The 19,412-nt window shown below is 48.3% G+C and overlaps 1 protein-coding gene and 1 pseudogene across 3 annotated transcripts; both read right to left on the minus strand.

Moving 5' to 3' along the window:
- LOC150047010 (pyrethroid hydrolase Ces2e-like) overlaps positions 1–6,637 on the minus strand; it is a 20,384-nt pseudogene extending 13,747 nt beyond the window's left edge.
- A 1,398-nt stretch (positions 6,638–8,035) lies between these two features.
- On the minus strand, positions 8,036–16,225 carry LOC150047011 (acylcarnitine hydrolase-like). Of its 3 annotated transcripts, none has more exons than XM_090357495.1 (12): positions 16,092–16,225; positions 13,579–13,783; positions 13,240–13,381; positions 12,469–12,602; positions 12,129–12,387; positions 11,632–11,730; positions 11,209–11,349; positions 11,009–11,077; positions 10,614–10,758; positions 9,981–10,118; positions 9,398–9,470; positions 8,036–8,982 (listed from the first exon to the last, which is right to left on the minus strand). In XM_090357495.1, the coding sequence occupies exons 1-12, from the start codon at positions 16,165–16,167 to the stop codon at positions 8,796–8,798; spliced, it is 1,668 nt and encodes a 555-aa protein (XP_090213621.1). In that variant the 5' UTR covers positions 16,168–16,225; the 3' UTR covers positions 8,036–8,795. The 3 variants fall into 3 exon arrangements, with proteins under 3 accessions (XP_090213621.1, XP_090213620.1, XP_090213619.1); XM_090357494.1 differs by lacking the exon at positions 13,579–13,783 and having other exon boundaries at positions 8,036–8,306; positions 8,767–8,982; positions 16,092–16,113; XM_090357493.1 differs by lacking the exon at positions 13,579–13,783 and having other exon boundaries at positions 16,092–16,113.
- Positions 16,226–19,412: the final 3,187 nt, after the last annotated feature.

A 19,412-nucleotide genomic window follows, 5' to 3' on the forward strand; every position in this document is an offset into this window, starting at 1 on the left:
TTTGGGAAAGGCTCAGATTCTCATCACCTCAGCTTTTTGAGAGGTGAGAGTTTGCACATTGATCCTGTCCTCTCTCGGACCTTCAGTTTCTTCCTTTAGACCATGAGGAGAATCATCCCACAGCTAACCTGGAGTGTCCCATTCAGGCTTATGGAAATGCAGGAGACTCACGAGGGCTGCCACAAAGGGAAGACCCGAAGACAAAGCTAATCTCATCACCATGGTCGGCTCTCACATGAGGGGGTTTCTACTTCTTGAAGAAGCTGTGAGGATGTTGGAACTCATAGAAGTAGACAGGAGCATGGGAACCTGGAGGTGCAGACAAATTATGACATGGAGACCCCTCATATGCAGCTGTCTTTCCTCATCTTTGATGATAAGATAGCTAGATTGAAGCTGGCTGTAATCTGGACTGTGAAGTGTGAAGCCTAAGGTAGGAAGAGACCTTGCAAAGGCCTAAGGTGGCCATCACAGCCAATGTTCCATTCTCTAGCTTCTGGAATGATCTTTGAGGCCATGAATTGCATGCTACTACCATCCTTCTGATGACACCAGTGGTAAAAGATTTGGTTAAATGGATGGCACGGATTTCTTATCTGTGTGGCCTTGGACCAGTCTCTAACTGTCTAATGTCTGATTTTTGGATGTGCTAGTGATGCCTGTGTCTTCCAGGACCTATGAGAATTACTGACATGTGGGACATCAAGTGCCTGGCACTGGGGCCTTCAGAGACAAGGGTGGGACTTGGACCTCACAGAGCTGCCCTGGGCTGCACAGCTCTGAGCTGCCTGCTGCAGTCAGACCTCAGCCACAGACGTACTCACGCTGAAACTGTGCAACTTGCAGTGCAGGCATCACAAACATGAAGTCCCCCATCATGTCCTGGAACTGGGCTTGGAGGGTGTGGGGGTCCTCAGTGTCCCCCATGTACTCTTGCATTAGCAGGTCAGCACACTCAGCAGGCAGGTTCTGTCCCAAGAGGATGAGAGAGAGTCAGGCTAGGCAGGGAGAAGGCAGCCTGGTGGGGGGGGGGTTGATGGGCCCTGGGGTGGGACATGAGTCTAGGAGGGAAAGGGACATACTCTGGTATATCCCATCTTATATTCCTCGAAGCTACTGCATTCAAAAATGCCTTGGGGTGAGCTCTCCATTGGGCTAGATGTTCAGATCCTTACCAGGCGTTCTACCGCGCTCAGCATAAAGGCAGGCAAAGTCGTTTTATTTATTCCCTTTATGGTGTCAGCAAGTCCCGAGAGCTAAGTGGTGAAGAGACAGTTTAAGTTTAGAATGGCATGGTCATGAAGATTTCCTGTCCTGCCTCACCATGCACCCCCTGCCACTCATACACATGACAGATGAGCTCCCCAGACTGCCCATGAGAACGAAGTCTCACCGTGGGGATGAGCCACCCATACTCCTCATTGTTGACACCAATGATGCTCGGGACAGGCCGGAAGTCAGCCGAGGCCAGCAGCTCCTTGGGGTGTCTGGGGAGGAAAACCCCATCCACCACAGCAGGGATGATCTGGAAGGACTGAGGAGGCATGCGTGATCAGGATTGGAGAGCACGGACCACACACGTTCTAATGTTCTCTTGTTACTTCCATCCCATCCCAATTCTTCTCAGCTTTCCCTCCCACACACTTGGCAAGAGATCCAAGACTTGTGTAGCCTCCTTTCATCTTCATTTTGTATCCAGGAATATAAAAACAAAGCCACTAGTTCAGAGAATTAGCGCTGGGTGATTCACACTTTTTCTTTCCTCCTCAGAGATCAATTGGAAGGTTCCCTCCCCCCCACACCCAGACACCATTCAGCCTGACCTTGGTAATAGCCAGCATTTCCTCTTCACTCTTGCCCCTCAGGCAGTGCACCAAGGCCTCTGAACCCATCAGCTCACAGCCAGACATATTGTCTATCCTCTCGAAAGCAACCATGTTGGGGCTGTCTCACCCTTCCAGGCAGGAGGATGGGAGTTACCCAGACCCAGATGGGTGTAGGTGCTCCTAAATCTCCCAGGGGTGTGTGGGGTTGCCGTGAAATTGTTGCCATTTCCCTGATGCATAGAAGGCAAATCCCCCCTGCTTACTTACCTAATTTTGTTAAGGATGAGGGGATTTGGCCACAGAACATACTCAGCCTCTGTGAGACAGAGAGGTGTGGATTCCAACCCCCAACACCTCAGCAATTCACAAGGAGGCATTCCTGAGGAATCTCCTTTTTGGTCCCACAAAACAGAGAACTAGAGGCTGTGAGGATGAATGGTGAAACAGGGTCTGGGCTGAATGGGTGAGGGCACTCACCTTGACAACCATCTCAGAGGAATTGGAGATGAGTCCAGGTGTCAGGGCCACTCCACTCTCCATGATGGCACCATGGAAGAGCCCTTGGGACATGGGGGACAGGACATGTAAGGACACGCTTGTGCCACCTGCAGACTCGCCAAAAATGGTGACTCGGTTGGGGTTGCCTCCAAAGTAGGTGATGTTCTGTTGAACCCAGCGCAGGGCAGCTACTTGGTCCAGGAAGCCCCAGTTCCCAGTGGCATGCTGGTCTCCAGTGCTGAGAAATGGCAGAGACAAGGGTCAAAACGCTGTCCCTGCTCTGCTTGGTCCCTATTGCCCTGCTCAATCCCAGGCTCACCTGAAGAAGCCCAGGACTCCCAGGCGGTACTGGATAATGACCACCACCTCATCCTCAGTGGCTGCCAGCCTGGATCCATCATACAAGGAAGCCATACCTGTGACCATTCCACCACCATGGATCCACACCATCACCTGGAAGTGTCAGGTTAGCTAGGATTGTTTCTCATCCTACCTCTGGCATCCATTGCACTGTTTATGGCTTTAGCTGTGGGCAATTGCCAATACAGAATGAACTCCCTCAGAACCCCCTGTTCTTGGCAACTGGGTGAGGGCCCCAAGTTCAGTTAGTATCCTTGAGGTCCACTCCAGAAATGGAATTCTGAATTAATGGCTCCAAGAATCCATGGGTGCCTTTACTCTATTTCCCACCTAAAGTGGAAAGAAAAGGGGCATTTTCCCATTTGTCTCACTTTACTATGAGTAAATGGATCACATACTGCATTGGCACAATAGATAACTCACAACTTGGGTGAGCTCATAGTTCAGCACTTGGGTACCTCAGTAAATCTTCTGGGCTCAAGTTGGTAGAGTGGGTTCTTGTTTGATTAATGAATCTAGGTCCCCTAGCATCTGGGAACAGTAAGGCCTTCCCATCCCTCCTGTGCCAGTGGTGAGTCACCCTCCCTGGGCAAGTGATATTTGGAACCTGATAATGAAACTTCCCATTAGGTTCCACACTACCTCAGACCCCAGGCTGTTCTTCTCACTACATTGCTGAAACAATGTCTTCCCACCAAGGCCCGTGGAGTCTTGACACTCACAGGCAGGTTAGAGCCCTCCTGGGCACTGGTAGGTGAGTAGATGTTGAGATAAAGGCAGTCTTCACATGTGGAGAAGGGAGGTTTAGTTAGCTTCAAGAGCTTCAGAATTGTATCAGCATTTTGCAGACACCTGTTAACAATAGTAGACAATTATTCCAGTGTTTGGTTCATGGGCAAAACTCTGACCTTGAGGCTAGATTTGTTCCCAGCCACTGTAAACCACTGTTGAAGTGGTACCCTGTTTATACGGAGTCTTCTCTCATGTGTCTTTCTATCAAGAAGAAGGCCACATGGCTTGGATGGGTGAAGGTCTCCATCTCAAGCTAGGGTAGAACTCTGATCCCCAGGAAGCCTTCAGTTGGATACATTGGATTTCTCTCCTGCTAAGCCTTGGAAATCCTAGCCCATAGAATCTCCCCATCGGCTACAAGCATTGACACTGACAACTTTTCTTTATGCCAATGAAATCCTGGCCAGGTGTACTGCCACAATACCAGCGTAACATCAGTGAATGAAGGTCAGCTACACATAGGTATTGGGACATTGTTGAAACCCAAATCCACACCCCAAAGGAACTACATCCTTTCATCACCTATCCAGTTGGAAGCATATAGATTTTTGCATAGCCCGTGGCTGGGATGTTGAATCAGCACAGTGATTGTGGAGCTTGGCTTTTCCAAGGAGCTGGCACCACTGGCCTCAGGGATCTGTAGCCACTGCTGCTGGACCAGGAGCATTGTCAGGTCCATGCAGCCAAGGTGAACATTTCCTAAGGATGCATCCCTTATGGCAGAGAACAATTGGCATGATCCAATTTATGGTACAAGTATATCTCTGTGCTCTAACACCAGGTGCTAACACTGTCCACATGCAATGACAGAGCAATGAGCCTGGCAAAGTTGCTCCACCAAGTGAATCTCAGCAAATCCATTGGAAAAATCTACATGGGCAATTTTCCAATTCAGAAGGAAATGCACTGTGGGGTTTACATGGGAGAAACACTCCGCACAGGCCAGTGTGCCCTACAAACCACAGAGGCCCTCACCACGCAGGAACTTACATGGCTGGGTGGGAGGTGCCATCCCTCACACCACTCCAAGGCTCAGGGGGCTCTGGAGGGGCAAACCACAGTGGTCCTACAGGTGACTTGGCAAAGGGAATTCCCAGGAAGGTGTGGACCCCGACATCGAGGTCCTTCAGATGGACGAGGCTGCCCCGCACCTGCCCCGTGTGTGTGGTCCTGATGGGGCTGGCTGGGTCCTGGCCTGTGGGTGGAGAGAGGCACATCAGGGTTGATCTGCCCCATCAGCTGCCATTCACACTGTGGCTCCTGTGGACTCTATGCCACCCACAGCTCAGCCTGGCCAGGTCTTCAGATCTGCAGGTTCAATGGCTTTACATACTTTCTGCCTCCATGACTGTGTTCTCACATCACTGTTTTCACTGACCTGACCAGAACCTTCCTATCAGACAGACTCCCTGAGGTTCTTTGCGACTTGACACTATCATTAGTCCTAGGCATATTCAACTTGGGACTCAGCTTTTGGGGGATAAGCATCATTTCCATTGATATAACAGGTTTTACAATATCCTAGCAGGACTCTAGGGATTGGGCTGAACATGTCCTGGTCATTGGAAATCATCTTATGGGTCACATCAACCTAGCTTGTACAATCACGGTCATTGTTTAAGGGGATGCTGCATACATTATGTTTTTCCCACGATGGGACAGAATCTTTCATGGTTGCTCACATTTGGTAGCTCCAAATCCCCTGTGCCTTCATGTGTTTTGAGACATCCAGGCAGGCCCACAATCTCTGGCTATTTTGTCATCAGTACCAATTCCACCTATTTCCTAGTATCACCTTCAGGTTGTAGAAATTCACAAATCTGACCTGCTCCTATAAGAAAAGTAACTCTCCTGCCCCTAAGCACTCTCCAGGAGCTATTTTTGAATCAGCAAGTTTCATGTCACCTGGTATGGCTGAAACCAACAGAGCAACCACAAATAGACATGCAAACAACAATTTCCCAATATCTTCTCTAGTCCAAAGACATTCCACTGAGCTTCATGATGTCTACGCAATAGGTTTTGGCTAGATGGGGAACTCTGACCCTGTACCTCGCTGTGGCCACAGCCACTCCTGCTTCATAGTTGTTACAATAAAAGATAAACATGGCTCAGAGTTTCCTGTTAGAGACCAGCTACCTGGATGTTGCTCCAAGCCCTTCATGGCCTGGTATGAGGAACCTGTGACAAAAAGTGACCCTTGAATTAGGAGATTTAAAACCCTGGGTCTTCTGAATCACAAGATTTGTACACCAGCTCCTCCTGTTATAAACAGGCATTATCTACAGCCCACTATTTCAGAATTAGTCTCTAGATTCTGATCAAGAGCAGGTAAGCGAGGGGGCCATGAGTGAAGTGAAGAGAATTCCTTAGGACAGATTAGATAGGAGAGGGAAGGGGAGTTCATCAGGGCCCACCCCAGCTTGCTCTGGGGTGAGGGGATCAAAGGTTGCACATTCACCTCAGGATTAAATTCTCTCATGGAATGAGCTTCTGATAAGGGTCTGGGGAGTTTGTAGCCGGCACAGAGCACATCTTCTTTTGCTCTAGAAGCCAAGCCAACCCTTTCCCAGAGTCAATAAATAGGTGAAAGAAATCCAAGGACATCTCAATTCAACTCGATGATGCGTTTCTGAGGAGTTATACGTCTTCCAGGACCAGAAACCTATGCTAGAGCCTAATGCACCATGTCAGGATGCTTCTCTGGTGAGGAAGGGCACCCACTGAGAAACAGGATGGCATGAATGACAATTACATGAGCAGATTCAATAGCAGTTGCGGCTACAGCTGCAATAACACACAGGGGAAGGAAATGTGTAGAATCCCTGACTCTGCTCAGCACCTGTTAGTACACCTCTGATTCTTTCATATTGGGCTCACTCCTCTGTGTCCTCAGGCATCTATGACCCTCTCTGAGGTATATGGTCACCACTCTGGGCTCAAATAGCACAATTTCCCCATAGTATCATTTTCATTTCCACCTACCCTTTCCTCTTTTCCTTTCCCAAGCTCAACCTCTGCTCATCACTTTGTGGCAGATTTCACCCTGGTGCCTGCTCCCCCTCTCCCTCTGTAGGAGTCTTACCCTGGATCCCGAGTGGGAGAATCAGCAGTCCACAGATTGCTGTGCTCTTCCAGGCAGGAAATTGGTCGAGCAGCATGGCTGGCTCACGGGACTGTTTCTGTGAGTTTATTCGGCACACTGCATCTCATCCAGAGGCATAACTCAACCTAGACTTTGCCCATCCAGGATTTTGGACCTAACAGGAAGTGGGGGAAGGAGACCTGGAAAGGGTGATGGGAAAAGTGCTTTCTGTGGAAAAGTAGCAGTGAGAGGGCAGAGGCCATAGGAATTCAGTGGCCTTTTGGTGTCAATGCTCCCTTCTCCTATTTTTCTTTTGTACTCCTCAAGAGGTGCTGTGGCCTTGAGATACTAGAAACTTTCACTGGGGGGAAGGCTGTAATGGAGAATTTCAGAGCTGTTCTGCACAGAAGCAGGCTCAGGATCCCTCAGGCGGACAATGCCCCCACCTCCCATGGGGCAAAGGGGAGTGTATGAGAAAAGATAGGGAGCTATGGCTGTGCTTGTTTTGAAATTCATCCTTGAACTCATTGCTCATAGACTACCAAGTTCATCTTGAAGTTCCTTCATCCCTTAGAGTCATGATTTGAGGGTTTGCATGGACCCCTTCCTATTTAGGAATAGTTGCCCAATCAAAGATACTCGTACCTGTGGCACTTTTTAAAGCACCCATTCCCCTATTCACCCACCCCTAATCTGTAGCTATCCTGGGATCTGAGATCAAGTGCATGGCCAATTACCCACTTGGAAAGCATTTAAAGGGGACTTGGTGGTTAAAGCACTGTGAGGAGACAGGGTACAATGGGGCGGTGGTAATCGGGAAGCCAGGTTAGTAATCAGTTAGTGGTAAACTCATAGAATCCTCCTAGGTTGCAGGAAGACAGCAGGGGCTGGAACTGCAGTCCAGGCTGACTTCCCTAAGAAATGATGCCAAATTCAACCTCATGCGGTCTTTACTGCTTAAGAGAACCAACTTTGATTCTTCACTCTGGTGCACAATACTGCTGCACAGTCTGGTATTGAAAACCTACAGCCTGGCACCATGGGCTTTTCTTCTTGGTAGTCTTTCTGGAGGGCTCATTTATCCTGGCATGACTTGACTAAAGATTCTGTGACCTCCATTTCAACCACAAGTTCTGATTTGCACTCAGGTGGGAGGACAATCTAATGAACTCTGGCCCAGGATATGGATCTAGACCCTTCTTGGGTAATTTCTCTAATTATACTCACAAACAGTTTGGAGAATAGACAAAAAATATAGCTCAGTAGCATCACAGGTGGGCCAGGAGTGTTGCCTAGCGGTAGAATGCTTGTCTAGCATACATGAAGCCTTGGGTTCAATCCTTGGTACCATACATATAGAAAAGGCCAAAAGTGGTGTGGTGGCTCAAGTGGTAGAGTGCTCGACAAGCGAAATCTCAGGAACGGTGTCAAGGCCCTGAGTTCAGGCCCCAAGGACATGAATTCCAACTCCAGATTTTGGTACCTCGTATATTGTATATATGTTTATTTGAATTGCAGAAAAGAAAAGGAGAACAACAAAATGATGAGAAAAAGGTCAAAGAGTGAACCAATCTAACAGTGATACACACAAGACAAATAAGTTGGAAATAAACTCTAAACTAGGAGGGAGGTGGGGAAAGGAAAAGTGGGAGAAAAACATGGGAGGGGGCAACAACGTCCGAGAAACCTGCTCATTACCTTACCTATGTAACTGTAAACCCTCTGTGCATCACTGTGACAATAACCTAAAGTTAAGAAGAATAAAGAAACATCTTTAGATAGTGAAAATAAAAAACATAGAAAAAAATGGGGCTTGCTGAAGGGTCCATGTGGGATTTGACTCCCTCCTACAGACAACGTGTTCAACACATCTTCATTTCAAGAAGGCCTGGGAGCTAGGAGCAGACAGAGAATGGCAAGATGAGATGACCAAGGAAGAAAGCGGACTGGGACCAGTGGGGTTAGCGGATAGTAAGGACGGCTGGGCTGATCCAGCTACATTGCCATGTGGGCATTAAATGAGTGCATCTAACAAGAGAATGCTCAGGCAAGCTGGTCATGAACATCATGCAGAAAGATGCACAAAAGCACTGACTGGTTGGCTGGCTGACTGGATAAAGATGGGGTGGAGAGCTACGTGAATTCAAGACTCAGTGTCTACTTCATGGTAAATGTGTGGGCACCACATGCGGACCTGACATGCACTCAAGCCCATCCTCCAGGTGCCCACTCCACTACAGCTCCAGGTGCTTCTCCTTAGCCCCTTTGAGCTCCTGCATCTTCTGGGGAAGGGTCTTGGTCCAGAACTTCAGCCTGGAGGCCTTCAGGCCCTGGCCCACGGCAGGATGGATGTCCAGCTGTAGGTAGTGCTCATTCTGGTCAAACAGGGGCCAGTGCAGCAGGTCCTCGCTGTTGGGGTTCCTGTGGACACACCCTCCCAGCAGGGTGGACAAGGGTCATTCTCAGGCCTTGGGAGTCTGTATCCAATCACCTCCTGAGGGTCAGGAGTGGGGGAATGAGGGAAACTTTTCTGTCATAGGAAAACAAGGCCCTCCCAGTAGTGTCTGTTCTATGTGGCTCAGAGCCACCTCACAGAGGTGAGTGCTGACAACTCCACAGAACTGTGGTCCACCTTTCAGGTCTCTGGGGCAAGAGAGAGTGACTTGCACCTCCCATGCCCTCTGTGTGTGTGAGTGAGTCCTGGGGTTGAGGGAGAGCTGTCATGTAATTGAGGGTCGAGTGTGCTCATGAGATGCCACAAGGGGGTCCCTTATGGACCCCCTAGGGCCCTAGATGGATCCAATTCTGGGGAGGAGGCTTAGGTGTCTGATCTCACCCATTCCGGGCAAAGTTGGCCCAGTACTTCATCATCCTCCTGCTCAGAAGCTCCTCCTCCTCAGAAAAGCCAGCTGCAAGGAGGAGAGAGAACAAGACTCTAAGTCATGGATAACATTTCATGGTGCCTCCTTCTGCTCTCCACCCTCCATTCAACTGCAATCGGATCCTCCACACCAGGCCTGATCCTTTTCCTCTGCCCCACCCAGTATCAGGCACTCCAGTAACACAACTTTCCCTTACTCATCCCAGCCCCTAGCTGAATACACCTGTGTGTATTCCTGCATGAGAAGACATTGCTACCCTCAGCTCTGGGAATCATTTAGTGACATTCCTAAATTCCAATCAGACACTGTGTACCCAGGTCTGACACCATACTGCAGGTAGGGACAGGTGGTGGGAGCACAGCATGTTTGGGAAAGGCTCGGATTCTTATCACCTGCGGCTTTTTGAAAGGTAAAATTTTACACATTGATCCTGTCCTCTTTCTGACCTTCAGTTTCTTCCTTTAGACCATGAGGAGAATCATCCCCCAGCTAACCTGGAGTGTCCCATTCAGGCTTATGGAAATGCAGAAGACTCACGAGGGCTGCCACAAAAGGAAGACCCGAAGACAAAGGCAACCTCATCACCATGGTCGGCTCTCACATGAGGGGGTTTCTGGTCCTTGAAGAAGCTGTGAGGGTGTTGGAACTCATAGAAGTAGACAGGAGCATGGGAACCTGGAGGTGCAGACAAATTATGACATGGAGACCCCTCATATGCAGCTGTCTTTCCTCATCTTTGATGATAAGATAGCTAGATTGAAGCTGGCTGTAATCTGGACTGTGAAGTGTGAAGCCTAAGGCAGGAATAAACCTTGAAAGACCTAAGGAGGTCACCACAGTCAATGTTCCACAGGTCTAGGATTTGTGTGAGGCCATGAATTGCCTGTTACTGACCTTGGTGACCCCAATGGTAAAAAGTTTGGTTAAATGATGGCATGGATTTCTTATCTTTGTGGTTTTAGATGACTCACTAAGTAGCCTCTTCTTTAAGTGCCAGTGATGCCTGTGTCTTCCAGGAGCCATGAGAATGTACTGACATGTGGGACATCAAGTGCCAGGCACTGGGGCCTGGACAGGACAAGGGTGGGACTTGGACCTTAGAGAGCTTCCCTGGGCTGCACAGCTCTGAGCTGCCTGCTGCAGTCAGACCTCAGCTACAGACGCACTCACGCTGAAACTGTGCAACTTGCAGTGCAGGCATCACGAACATGAAGTCCCCCATCATATCCTGGATCTGGGCTTGGAGGGTGTGGGTGTCCTCAGTGTCCCCCATGTACTCTTGCATCAGCAGGTCAGCACACTCAGCAGGCAGGTTCTGTCCCCAGAGGATGAGAGAGAGCCAGGCTAGGCAGGCAGGGCAGTGGCAGGGAGGAGGCAGCCTGGGGGTGGGGACATGGGCGCTGGGGTGGGACAGTAGTATAGGAGGGACAGGGTTAAGTTCTGGTGTAACACCACCACTAACACACAGCTATACCATGTTATATTGCAGACATTATTGCATGAACAAATAACATGGGTGTGTCATCCATTGAGGATTCTGTGCAGATCTTTAGCGTGAGCATTACCGTGTTCTGTATAACAGCCAGCAAGATCGTTCTATTGATTCCCTTTATGGTGTCCAGCAGTCCTGTGACCTGGATGGTGTGGAGACAGATGAAGTTTGGTCATAAAAGTATAACTCCCTGTCCCAACAAACATCTTCTGCCACTCACACATATAATAGATGAGCTCCCCACACAGCCAATGAGTTAGAACTAAGTCTCACCATGGGGATGACACAGCCATACTCATCACTGTTGACACCAATGATGCTCGGGACAGGGTGGAAGTCAGCCGAGGCCAGCAGCTCCATGGGGTGTCTGGGTAGGAAAACGCCATCCACCACAGCAGGGATGAAATTGAAGGTCTGAGAAGGCATCCAAGGTCAGGATTTGAGGTCACATTTTCTAATGTCATCATGTTATATCAACCTGATCACAATTCTTTACAGCATTATCTCCCACATACACCCCAAAATATCCAAAACGTGAGTTCGCTTCCCTTAGTCTTCACTTTTATTCCGGGATACAAAAACAGAGCGATTTATCCAGAATATTAGTATTGATGAGTCGCGCCCTTTATTCTTCTTCTGCTCCTAGTGTAGCAGGCAGGTCCCCCTCCTCACCCCCACCACACCAGGCAGCCTGACCTTGGTAATAGCCAGCATTTCCTCTTCACTCTTGCCTCTCAGGCAGTTCACCAAGGCCTCTGAATCCATCAGCTCACAGCCAGACAGGTTGACCACCATCTGGAACGGAATCAGGCAGGGTTTGCCCAAGCCACGTAGCAAGAGAGGTTTGCAAGTCACTTCATATCACTTAGGGTATAAAGTGCAGATTGCTGAAGGAGTACAACGCTCCCACTTTTGTGATGCTCAGGGACCTTGGTTGGAGAGGCCATCCCCCCTTGATTCCCTGGTTATTTCCACATGGGAGAATCTGGGTGTGGTCATGCTGGTCACAGACCACACTAAACCTCTGGGAGGCTGAGAGATGTGGATTCTAAGCCTCCACTTTCAGAACTTGCCAGGAACTTCCCAAGTTACCCCCATGGTCCTTTTCATCTTAAGCAAGCTGAGTGAACTAGAAGCTCTTAGTGTGAGAGGAAATGCAGGGAGGGTGGACTAGGGCAGCTGAAGGCACTCACTGAGGAGACTGCTTCAGAGGAGCTGGAGACGAGATCTGGCAGCAGGGCCACCCCACTCTCCATGATGGCACCATGGAAGAGCCCTTGGGACATGGGGGACATGACATGTGAGGACACACTAATGCCACCTGCAGACTCTCCAAAAATGGTGACTCGGTTGGGGTTGCCTCCAAAGTGGGCGATGTTCTGTTGAACCCAGCGCAGGGCAGCCACTTGGTCCAGGAAGCCCCAGTTCCCAGTGGCATGCTGGTCTCCAGTGCTGAGAAGTGGCAGAGACAAGGGTCAAAACGCTGTGCTTGCTCTGCTTGGCCCTCATTGTCCAGCTCAATCCCAGGCTCACCTGAAGAAACCCGGGACTCCCAGGCGGTACTGGATAGCAACCACCACCACATCCTCAGTAGCTGCCAACTTGGATCCATCATACAAGGAAGCCATACCTGTGACCATTCCACCACCATGGATCCACACCATCACCTGGGGAAGTCAAGACAGCTGGCATTGATGCTCATCCAACCCCAATCCTAACTATGGTGCCCATTACAGTGCCATGGCCTTGCCTGTGGGCAGTTGCCAAAAGAGAAAGAACTCCCTCAGGACCTCCAGAACTTGGCCCTGAGTGAAGACCACAAGTTCAATCACTATCCTTGAGGTCCTCTCCGGGAATCCAAGTCTGATTGAATGGATCCATCCTGGAGTTTTGTTTCCCTTACTTTCTTTCCCATCTAAAGTGGAGAGAAAAAGGATGCTACCTCAATTATCTCAGTATGAGTCAAAAGGATCACATACTGGTATTGGCACAATAGATAACCCACAACTTAGGTGAGCTCATAGTTCAGCACTTGGGTACCTCAGTAAATCTTCTGGGCTCAAGTTGGTAGAGTGGGTTCTTGTTTGATTAATGAATCTAGGCCCCCTAGCATCTGGGAACAGTAATGCCTTCCCATCTCTCCTGTGCCAGTGGTGAGTCACCCTCCCTGGGCAAGTGATATTTGGAACCTGATAATGAAACTTCCCATTAGGTTCCACATTGTCTCAGACCCCAGGCTGTTCTTCTCACTACATTGCTGAAGCAATGTCCTCCCACCAAGGCCCACGGAGTCTTGACACTCACAGGCAGGTTAGAGCCCTCCTGGGCACTGGTAGGTGAGTAGATGTTGAGATAAAGGCAGTCTTCCGACATGGAGAAGGAAGGTATACGTGGCTTCAAGAACTTCAAAATCATTGTATTCGTTATATCAGTATTTTGCAGACACCTGGTTACATTCAAAGACAGTTATTCCAGGGTTGGTTTCATGATTAAAACTCTGACCTTGAGGCTAGATTTGTTCCCTGCCTCTGTGAACTGCTGCTACACTGTTGTTCTCTTTATTCAGAGTCTTCTCTCATGTCTCTTTCTACCAAGAAGCAGGGCATATGCCTTGGACGGGTGAGGCTTCCTGGGAGAACTTACATGGCTGGGTGGGAGGTGCCATCCCTCACACCACTCCAAGGCTCAGGGGGCTCCGGAGGGGCAAACCGCAGTGGTCCTACAGGTGGCTTGGCAAAGGGAATTCCCAGGAAGGTGTGGACCCCGACATCGATGTCCTTCAGATGGACGAGGCTGCCCCGCACCTGCCCCGTGTGTGTGGTCCTGATGGGGCTGGCTGGGTCCTGGCCTGTGGGTGGACAGAGGCACATCAGGGTTGATCTGCCCCATCAGCTGCCATTCACACTGTGGCTCCTGTTGACTCTATGCCACCCACAGCTCAGCCTGGCCAGGTCTTCGGATCTGCAGATTCAATGGCTTCACGTACTTTCTGCCTGAATGACTATTCCAATACCACGGTTTTCAGTGATCTGAACAGGACCTTTCTATCAAGCAGGCTTCCTGAAGTTCTCTTTTATTTTTTTTGCCAGTCCTAGGGTTTGAACTCAGGTTTTGGGAATAGTCGTGGGGCTTTCTCAAGCCTATCCCTCTAACCACTAATGCCACAGCACAACTAGCTTTTTCTGTGTATCTGGTACCTAAGAATCGAACCCAGGGTTTTGTGCATGCTAGGCAAATGGTCTACCACTAGGCCATGCTCCCAGCACCTCTCTGAGGTTATTTGAGACTTGATACCACTGTTAAACTCTGGGAGATTCCAGCATGGGTTTTAGACATTGGGAGAATAAGCATTATTTCATTTCCAACAATCTCACAGGTTTTTCCAGACCCTAGCAGAACTCTAGGGATTAACCCTAACCATTTCAAGTTTCACGGAACTCACAGTGGAGGATTCTAAAATGAGAAGAAGCAATGAGGGCTGAAAGGAAAATAAGTATAAATCTATGATCATATCATGAAATCCCTAGTCTACTTGTGTTGTGGATAAGGAGGAGTGAGGATACTGGAAATAATTTTATGGTTCACATCAACCTGGTGTGTACAATTATGATCATTAAGTACAAGTTACACATGTTGGGTTATATCTCCTCGCTTATATTTGATAGCTCCTAGACTCCTGCTCCTTTGGGTGTTTTGAGATATCAGGTCAGGTCCACAGTCACGGACAATTTTATCATCAGTTTAGATTCTACCTCCATTGAAACCCTCTCTTTCCCTGTATCACCTCCAGATTATAGAAATTCACATCATATCACAGATATGGAGATGTGAGATGCAATTAGCTTCCTATAAGAAAAGTAACTATATAAGAAAAGTTCCCGAAAGAAATGTTCCTATGAGAAAAGTAACTCTCCTATCCCTAAGCCCTGTTCTGAAGCTTATTATGAATCAGCAAGTTTCAGGTCAAGTGCTATGGCTGAAGACAAAATGGCAAACACAAATGGACATGATAGATAGCAATTTGTCAATATCCCTCCAAGTCCAAAGACATACCACTGAGCTCCCTGTTGTCTACTCAAGATATTTTGGCTAGATGAGAACTCTGACCCTGTTCCTCGCCATAGCCACTCATGTTTCATAGTTGTTACAGTAAAGGATAAACATAGTTTCCTGTTAGAGACCAGCTATCTGGATATTGCTCCAAGAACCCTCATGAAATGGTGTGAGGAACCTGAGCCATGTGGTGGCAAAAAGTTATTTTGGAGATTTAAAACCCTGGGCCTTCTGATTGCAAGATTTGTACACCAGCTCCTCCTGTTATAAATAGTTGTTTTCTTTTACTCACTATATCAGAATCACTAGCCAGAGCCTAGTCAAGAGTAGGTAAGGGAGGGAGTCTTGTAGCCAGGGACCATGGGTGAGGTGAAGAGAACTCCTTAAGACAGATTAGATAGGAAGTGGAGTTCCTGGGGCCCATCCCTGCTTGCTCTGGGGTGAGGGGATCAAAGATTGCACATTCACCTCTGGATTAAATTCTCTCATGGAATGAGCTTCTGATAAGGGTCTGGGGAGTTTGTAGCCGGCACAGAGCACATCCTCTTTTGCTCTAGAGGCCAAGCCAACCCTTTCCCAGAATCAATAAATAGGTGAAAGAAATCCAAGGGCATCTCAGTTCAACTTGATGATGCGTTTCTGAGGAGTTATACATCTTCCAGGACCAGAAACCTATGCTAGAGCCTAATGCACCATGTCAGGATGCTTCTCTGGTGAGGAAGGGGACCCACTGAGAAACAGGATGGCATGAATGACAATTACATGAGCAAATTCCATAGCAGTTACAGCTACAGCTGCACCAGCACACCGAGGAGGGAAATGTATAGAATCCCTGACTCTGCCCAGCACATGGCAGTGCACCTCAGACTCTTTCATATTGAGCTCACTCCTCTGTGTCCTCAGGCATCTATGACTCTCTCTGTGCTGGCTGATCACCACCCTGGGCACTTAGTGGAGGCTTAAATAGCACAACTTTCCCACCATGGCATCTGTCATCTCCACCTGCCCCTGCTTCCCTTCCCCAAGCTCAAACTCTGCTGTACACAATGTGGCAGATCTCCCTCTGGTGCCTTGCTCCCACCAGGCCCCTGCAAGAGTCTCACCCTGGATCTGGAGTGGGAGAAGCAGGAACCTACAGACCACTGCAGTAAGCCGGGGAAGAAGTCGGTCCAGCAGCATGGCTGGCTCACAGGACTGCACCCACCAACAGGCACAATTCACCTAGATCTTGCCCAGGCAGAAGTTTTCTGGCCCTGACTAAGAATAGGCGGGGACATACAAGAGGTTGGGCAAGGTTGTTCATGCAAGAGAGTGACACTGATAGGGCAGTAGTCAGAGAAATTCATTGGCTAGCACTTTGGGTGTGAGCTCTTTCCCGTCTCCTACTTTCCCTTTGCCCTCTTCCAGAGGGGTTGTGTGGCTTCTGCAGCCATTGAGATAGTAGAAACTGTCACTGAGGGAAAGGGTGTAATGGAGAAATTCAGGGCTGGTCTGCAAAGAAGCAGTCTCAGGATCCCTCAGATGGACAATGCCCCCAGTTCCTCCGGGGCACGTGAGCAGAGACAGGGAGCTGTGACTGTGCTCATTTTGAAATTTCTCCTTGAAATTATTGCCCATAGATTACCAATTCCCCTTCAACATTCCTCATCCCTTAGAGTCCACATGGACCCTTTCCCCTTTAGAAATGGCTGGTTCCTTTTTAATTTTTTTTGCCAGTCCTGTGGCTTGAATTCAGGGCTTGGGCCCTGTCCTTGAGCTTCTTTTGCTTAAGGCTAGTACTCTACCATTTTAGCCACAGCACCACTTCCAGCTTTTTCTGTGCATGTGGTACTGAGGAATGAGACCTGGGACATCATGCATGCTAGGCAAGCACTCTACCACTAGGCCACCTTCCCGATCCAGGGCCCTTTAAATTATACTTGTCACTGTGGCATTTTTTTTTTGCCAGTCCTGGAGCTTGAACTCAGGGCCTGAGCACTGTCTTTGGGCTTTCCTCAAGGCTAGAACTCTTGAGCTCTTTAGCCACAGCACCACTTCTGACTTTTTCTGTGTATGTGGTACCAAGAAATTGAATCGGGGTCTTGGTGCATGCTAGGCAAGCACTCTACTACTAGGCTAAACCTCCTGGCCCCACTGTGGTATTTTTAAAGGACCTATTCCCCTATTCTCCCAAACCCCAATCTGTGGCTACCACGGTGTCTTACATCAAGGATAGTCATTTACCCACTTGAAAAACATTTAAAGGGAACTTCCTGGTTGCAGCACTGTGAGGAAACAGGGCTCTCTGCACCTGGTAATATGAGAGTGACGTCTTTAACTGGGAGTTTATGAAACTTAGACTCCTAGGATGCAATGAGACCCTGGGATATACAGCCCAGCCTGACTTCCCAGAAAAATGGCACCAGGCTGAGCCTCACATGGTCTTTACTGCCATGAGAACCAGCTTTGAGTCTTCATCTGGCACACAATACTTTGACACCCTCCAGCCTGGCACCACAGGCTTTCCTTCTTGGAGCTCTCCCTTCCTGGAGGGCTCATTTCCCCTGGCATGAATAAGCTAAAGTTTCTCTGGCCTCCATTCTAGCCACAAAGTCTGTTGTGCACTCAAAGTGTCCAGTCTAATGAACTATGGCCCAGGACATGGTCCCAGACTCTTCTTCCCAGACCTGAGCAGATGCTCTTGTTAGACTCTCAAGCAGTCTGGAGAATATTCAGAGACACATCACTATCAGCACAGGTTTATTGCAGAGCCTCCAGCCAATGCTTCAAGATTCCCTCCTGGTTACAAGCTAGTGTTTTTGTAGTGGGTTAGTGAGAATGTTAGTGTAATCCATTAAGGGAAGATAAGAAAGTAATGTAGTGCCTCTACCCCTATGATGTGTGTGTGTGTGTGTGTGTGTGTGTGTGTGTGTGTCCTTTTATTTGTGCATACTCACTGGTTCCTCAACTCAAAACTCAGGGCCTGATATCTATCCCATAGCTTTTCCACTCAAGGCTGGTGAAGCATTTCACAGGAGCTGCAGTTCTAATTCTTGCTGTTTGCTGTTTAACTGGAAATAGAAATCTCATGGGCTTTCCTGCCCAGGCTGGCTTTAAACTGTCAATCCTCAGATCTCAGTCTCCTGAGTGTGTCGTATAGGCCACTAGGCCATGGCTTCATCTATGTGTTCCAGTGGAGATTTGTAAGAACTTAATTCATAGTGAGATACTATGCAAACTCATGCTAAAGAGGAGAGGGAACATAGCAGGGGTGTTAGTTCAAGGTGCTGGCCTGGTGCCAGCCAAATACATTCAGCCAGACAAGAAGAGAAAGTGAGACTGGAATGTGATCCAGGACCTGGTCTGGAACCTCAGGCTAAGGACCCTCGACTACTCAGACTTAAGAGATCTCTCTGACCTTCATTTTCCTAATCTAACGAGCACTGGGGTTCGAGGCGTGTTATTCTAGGTTCTTGAAATGCAGGGCCAATAGTAAGTTCTTTTATTTTAACTAAAAATCACAATGATTCTTCTTAATACCATGGCTGTGGGGCACTACTGCAAAGCTGAAGGTCCCCACATGCCCTCATACTTCCTGCCCCATTATTTAGATATCCTGGTATGTATAATAACCAGGGGAAGAAAGTGTTTAATAAGCATTTCTATATGAGTGAGGGGGTTGATGGAGACTTACATATACCTAGTGATCTAGACAAAGAGAGAAATGGAGAAAGAGAACAAGAGAAGCCGGGGGAGGGAGAGAGAGAGGAAGATGAAAACATACAAACAGCCATGGACACAGATACAGAGACAGAGACACAATGAGGGACAGAGAGACAATGTCAGTGACACAGGTCAGGTGCAGGACTCTCACCTGTAATCCTAGCTTCTCGGGGGCTGATAGAGGAAGATCCTAGTTTAAAGCCAGCTCAGGCAGGAAAGTGGGTGATATACTTTCATCTGTAATGAAAGACTTAAAAAAAAACCCACAATAGTCTCCACTAGATGTGAAATCATGTGTATGCATAAAGTTAGGTTTGTAAGTTTCTATTTTTTTGTAAGTTTCTTAAACAATTTGATTACAAATAGGAGAGAAGGTGTCAAACTCAATGTGCGTCCACTTGTGGATAGATGAACAGTGGTAAATGGGATGGGGGTGGAGCCTAGTGGTCAAGTGCTTGCATAGCATGCACAAAGACCTGAGTTTGATTCCTCAGTACCACATACATGGAAAAAGCCAGAAGTGGCTCAAGTGTAGAGTCCTAGACTTAGGAAAACTCAATGATGGTGCAAGGCCCTGAGTGCAAGCCCCAGGATGGGTAAAAAAAAAAGTGGTATGTGCATTCATAGAAAGCACACATTGTTGATTTTCAGACATTAGTTGAAGTGACTAAAAGCCACAAATAATTCAGTAATTTGTATGATATGCTAGATTGGGTCATTAT

The sequence above is a fragment of the Megascapheus bottae genome, chromosome 24 (genome assembly GCF_031878675.1).
Source record: "Megascapheus bottae isolate mThoBot1 chromosome 24, mThoBot2.hap1, whole genome shotgun sequence".
NCBI classification, from domain to species: domain Eukaryota; kingdom Metazoa; phylum Chordata; class Mammalia; order Rodentia; family Geomyidae; genus Megascapheus; species Megascapheus bottae.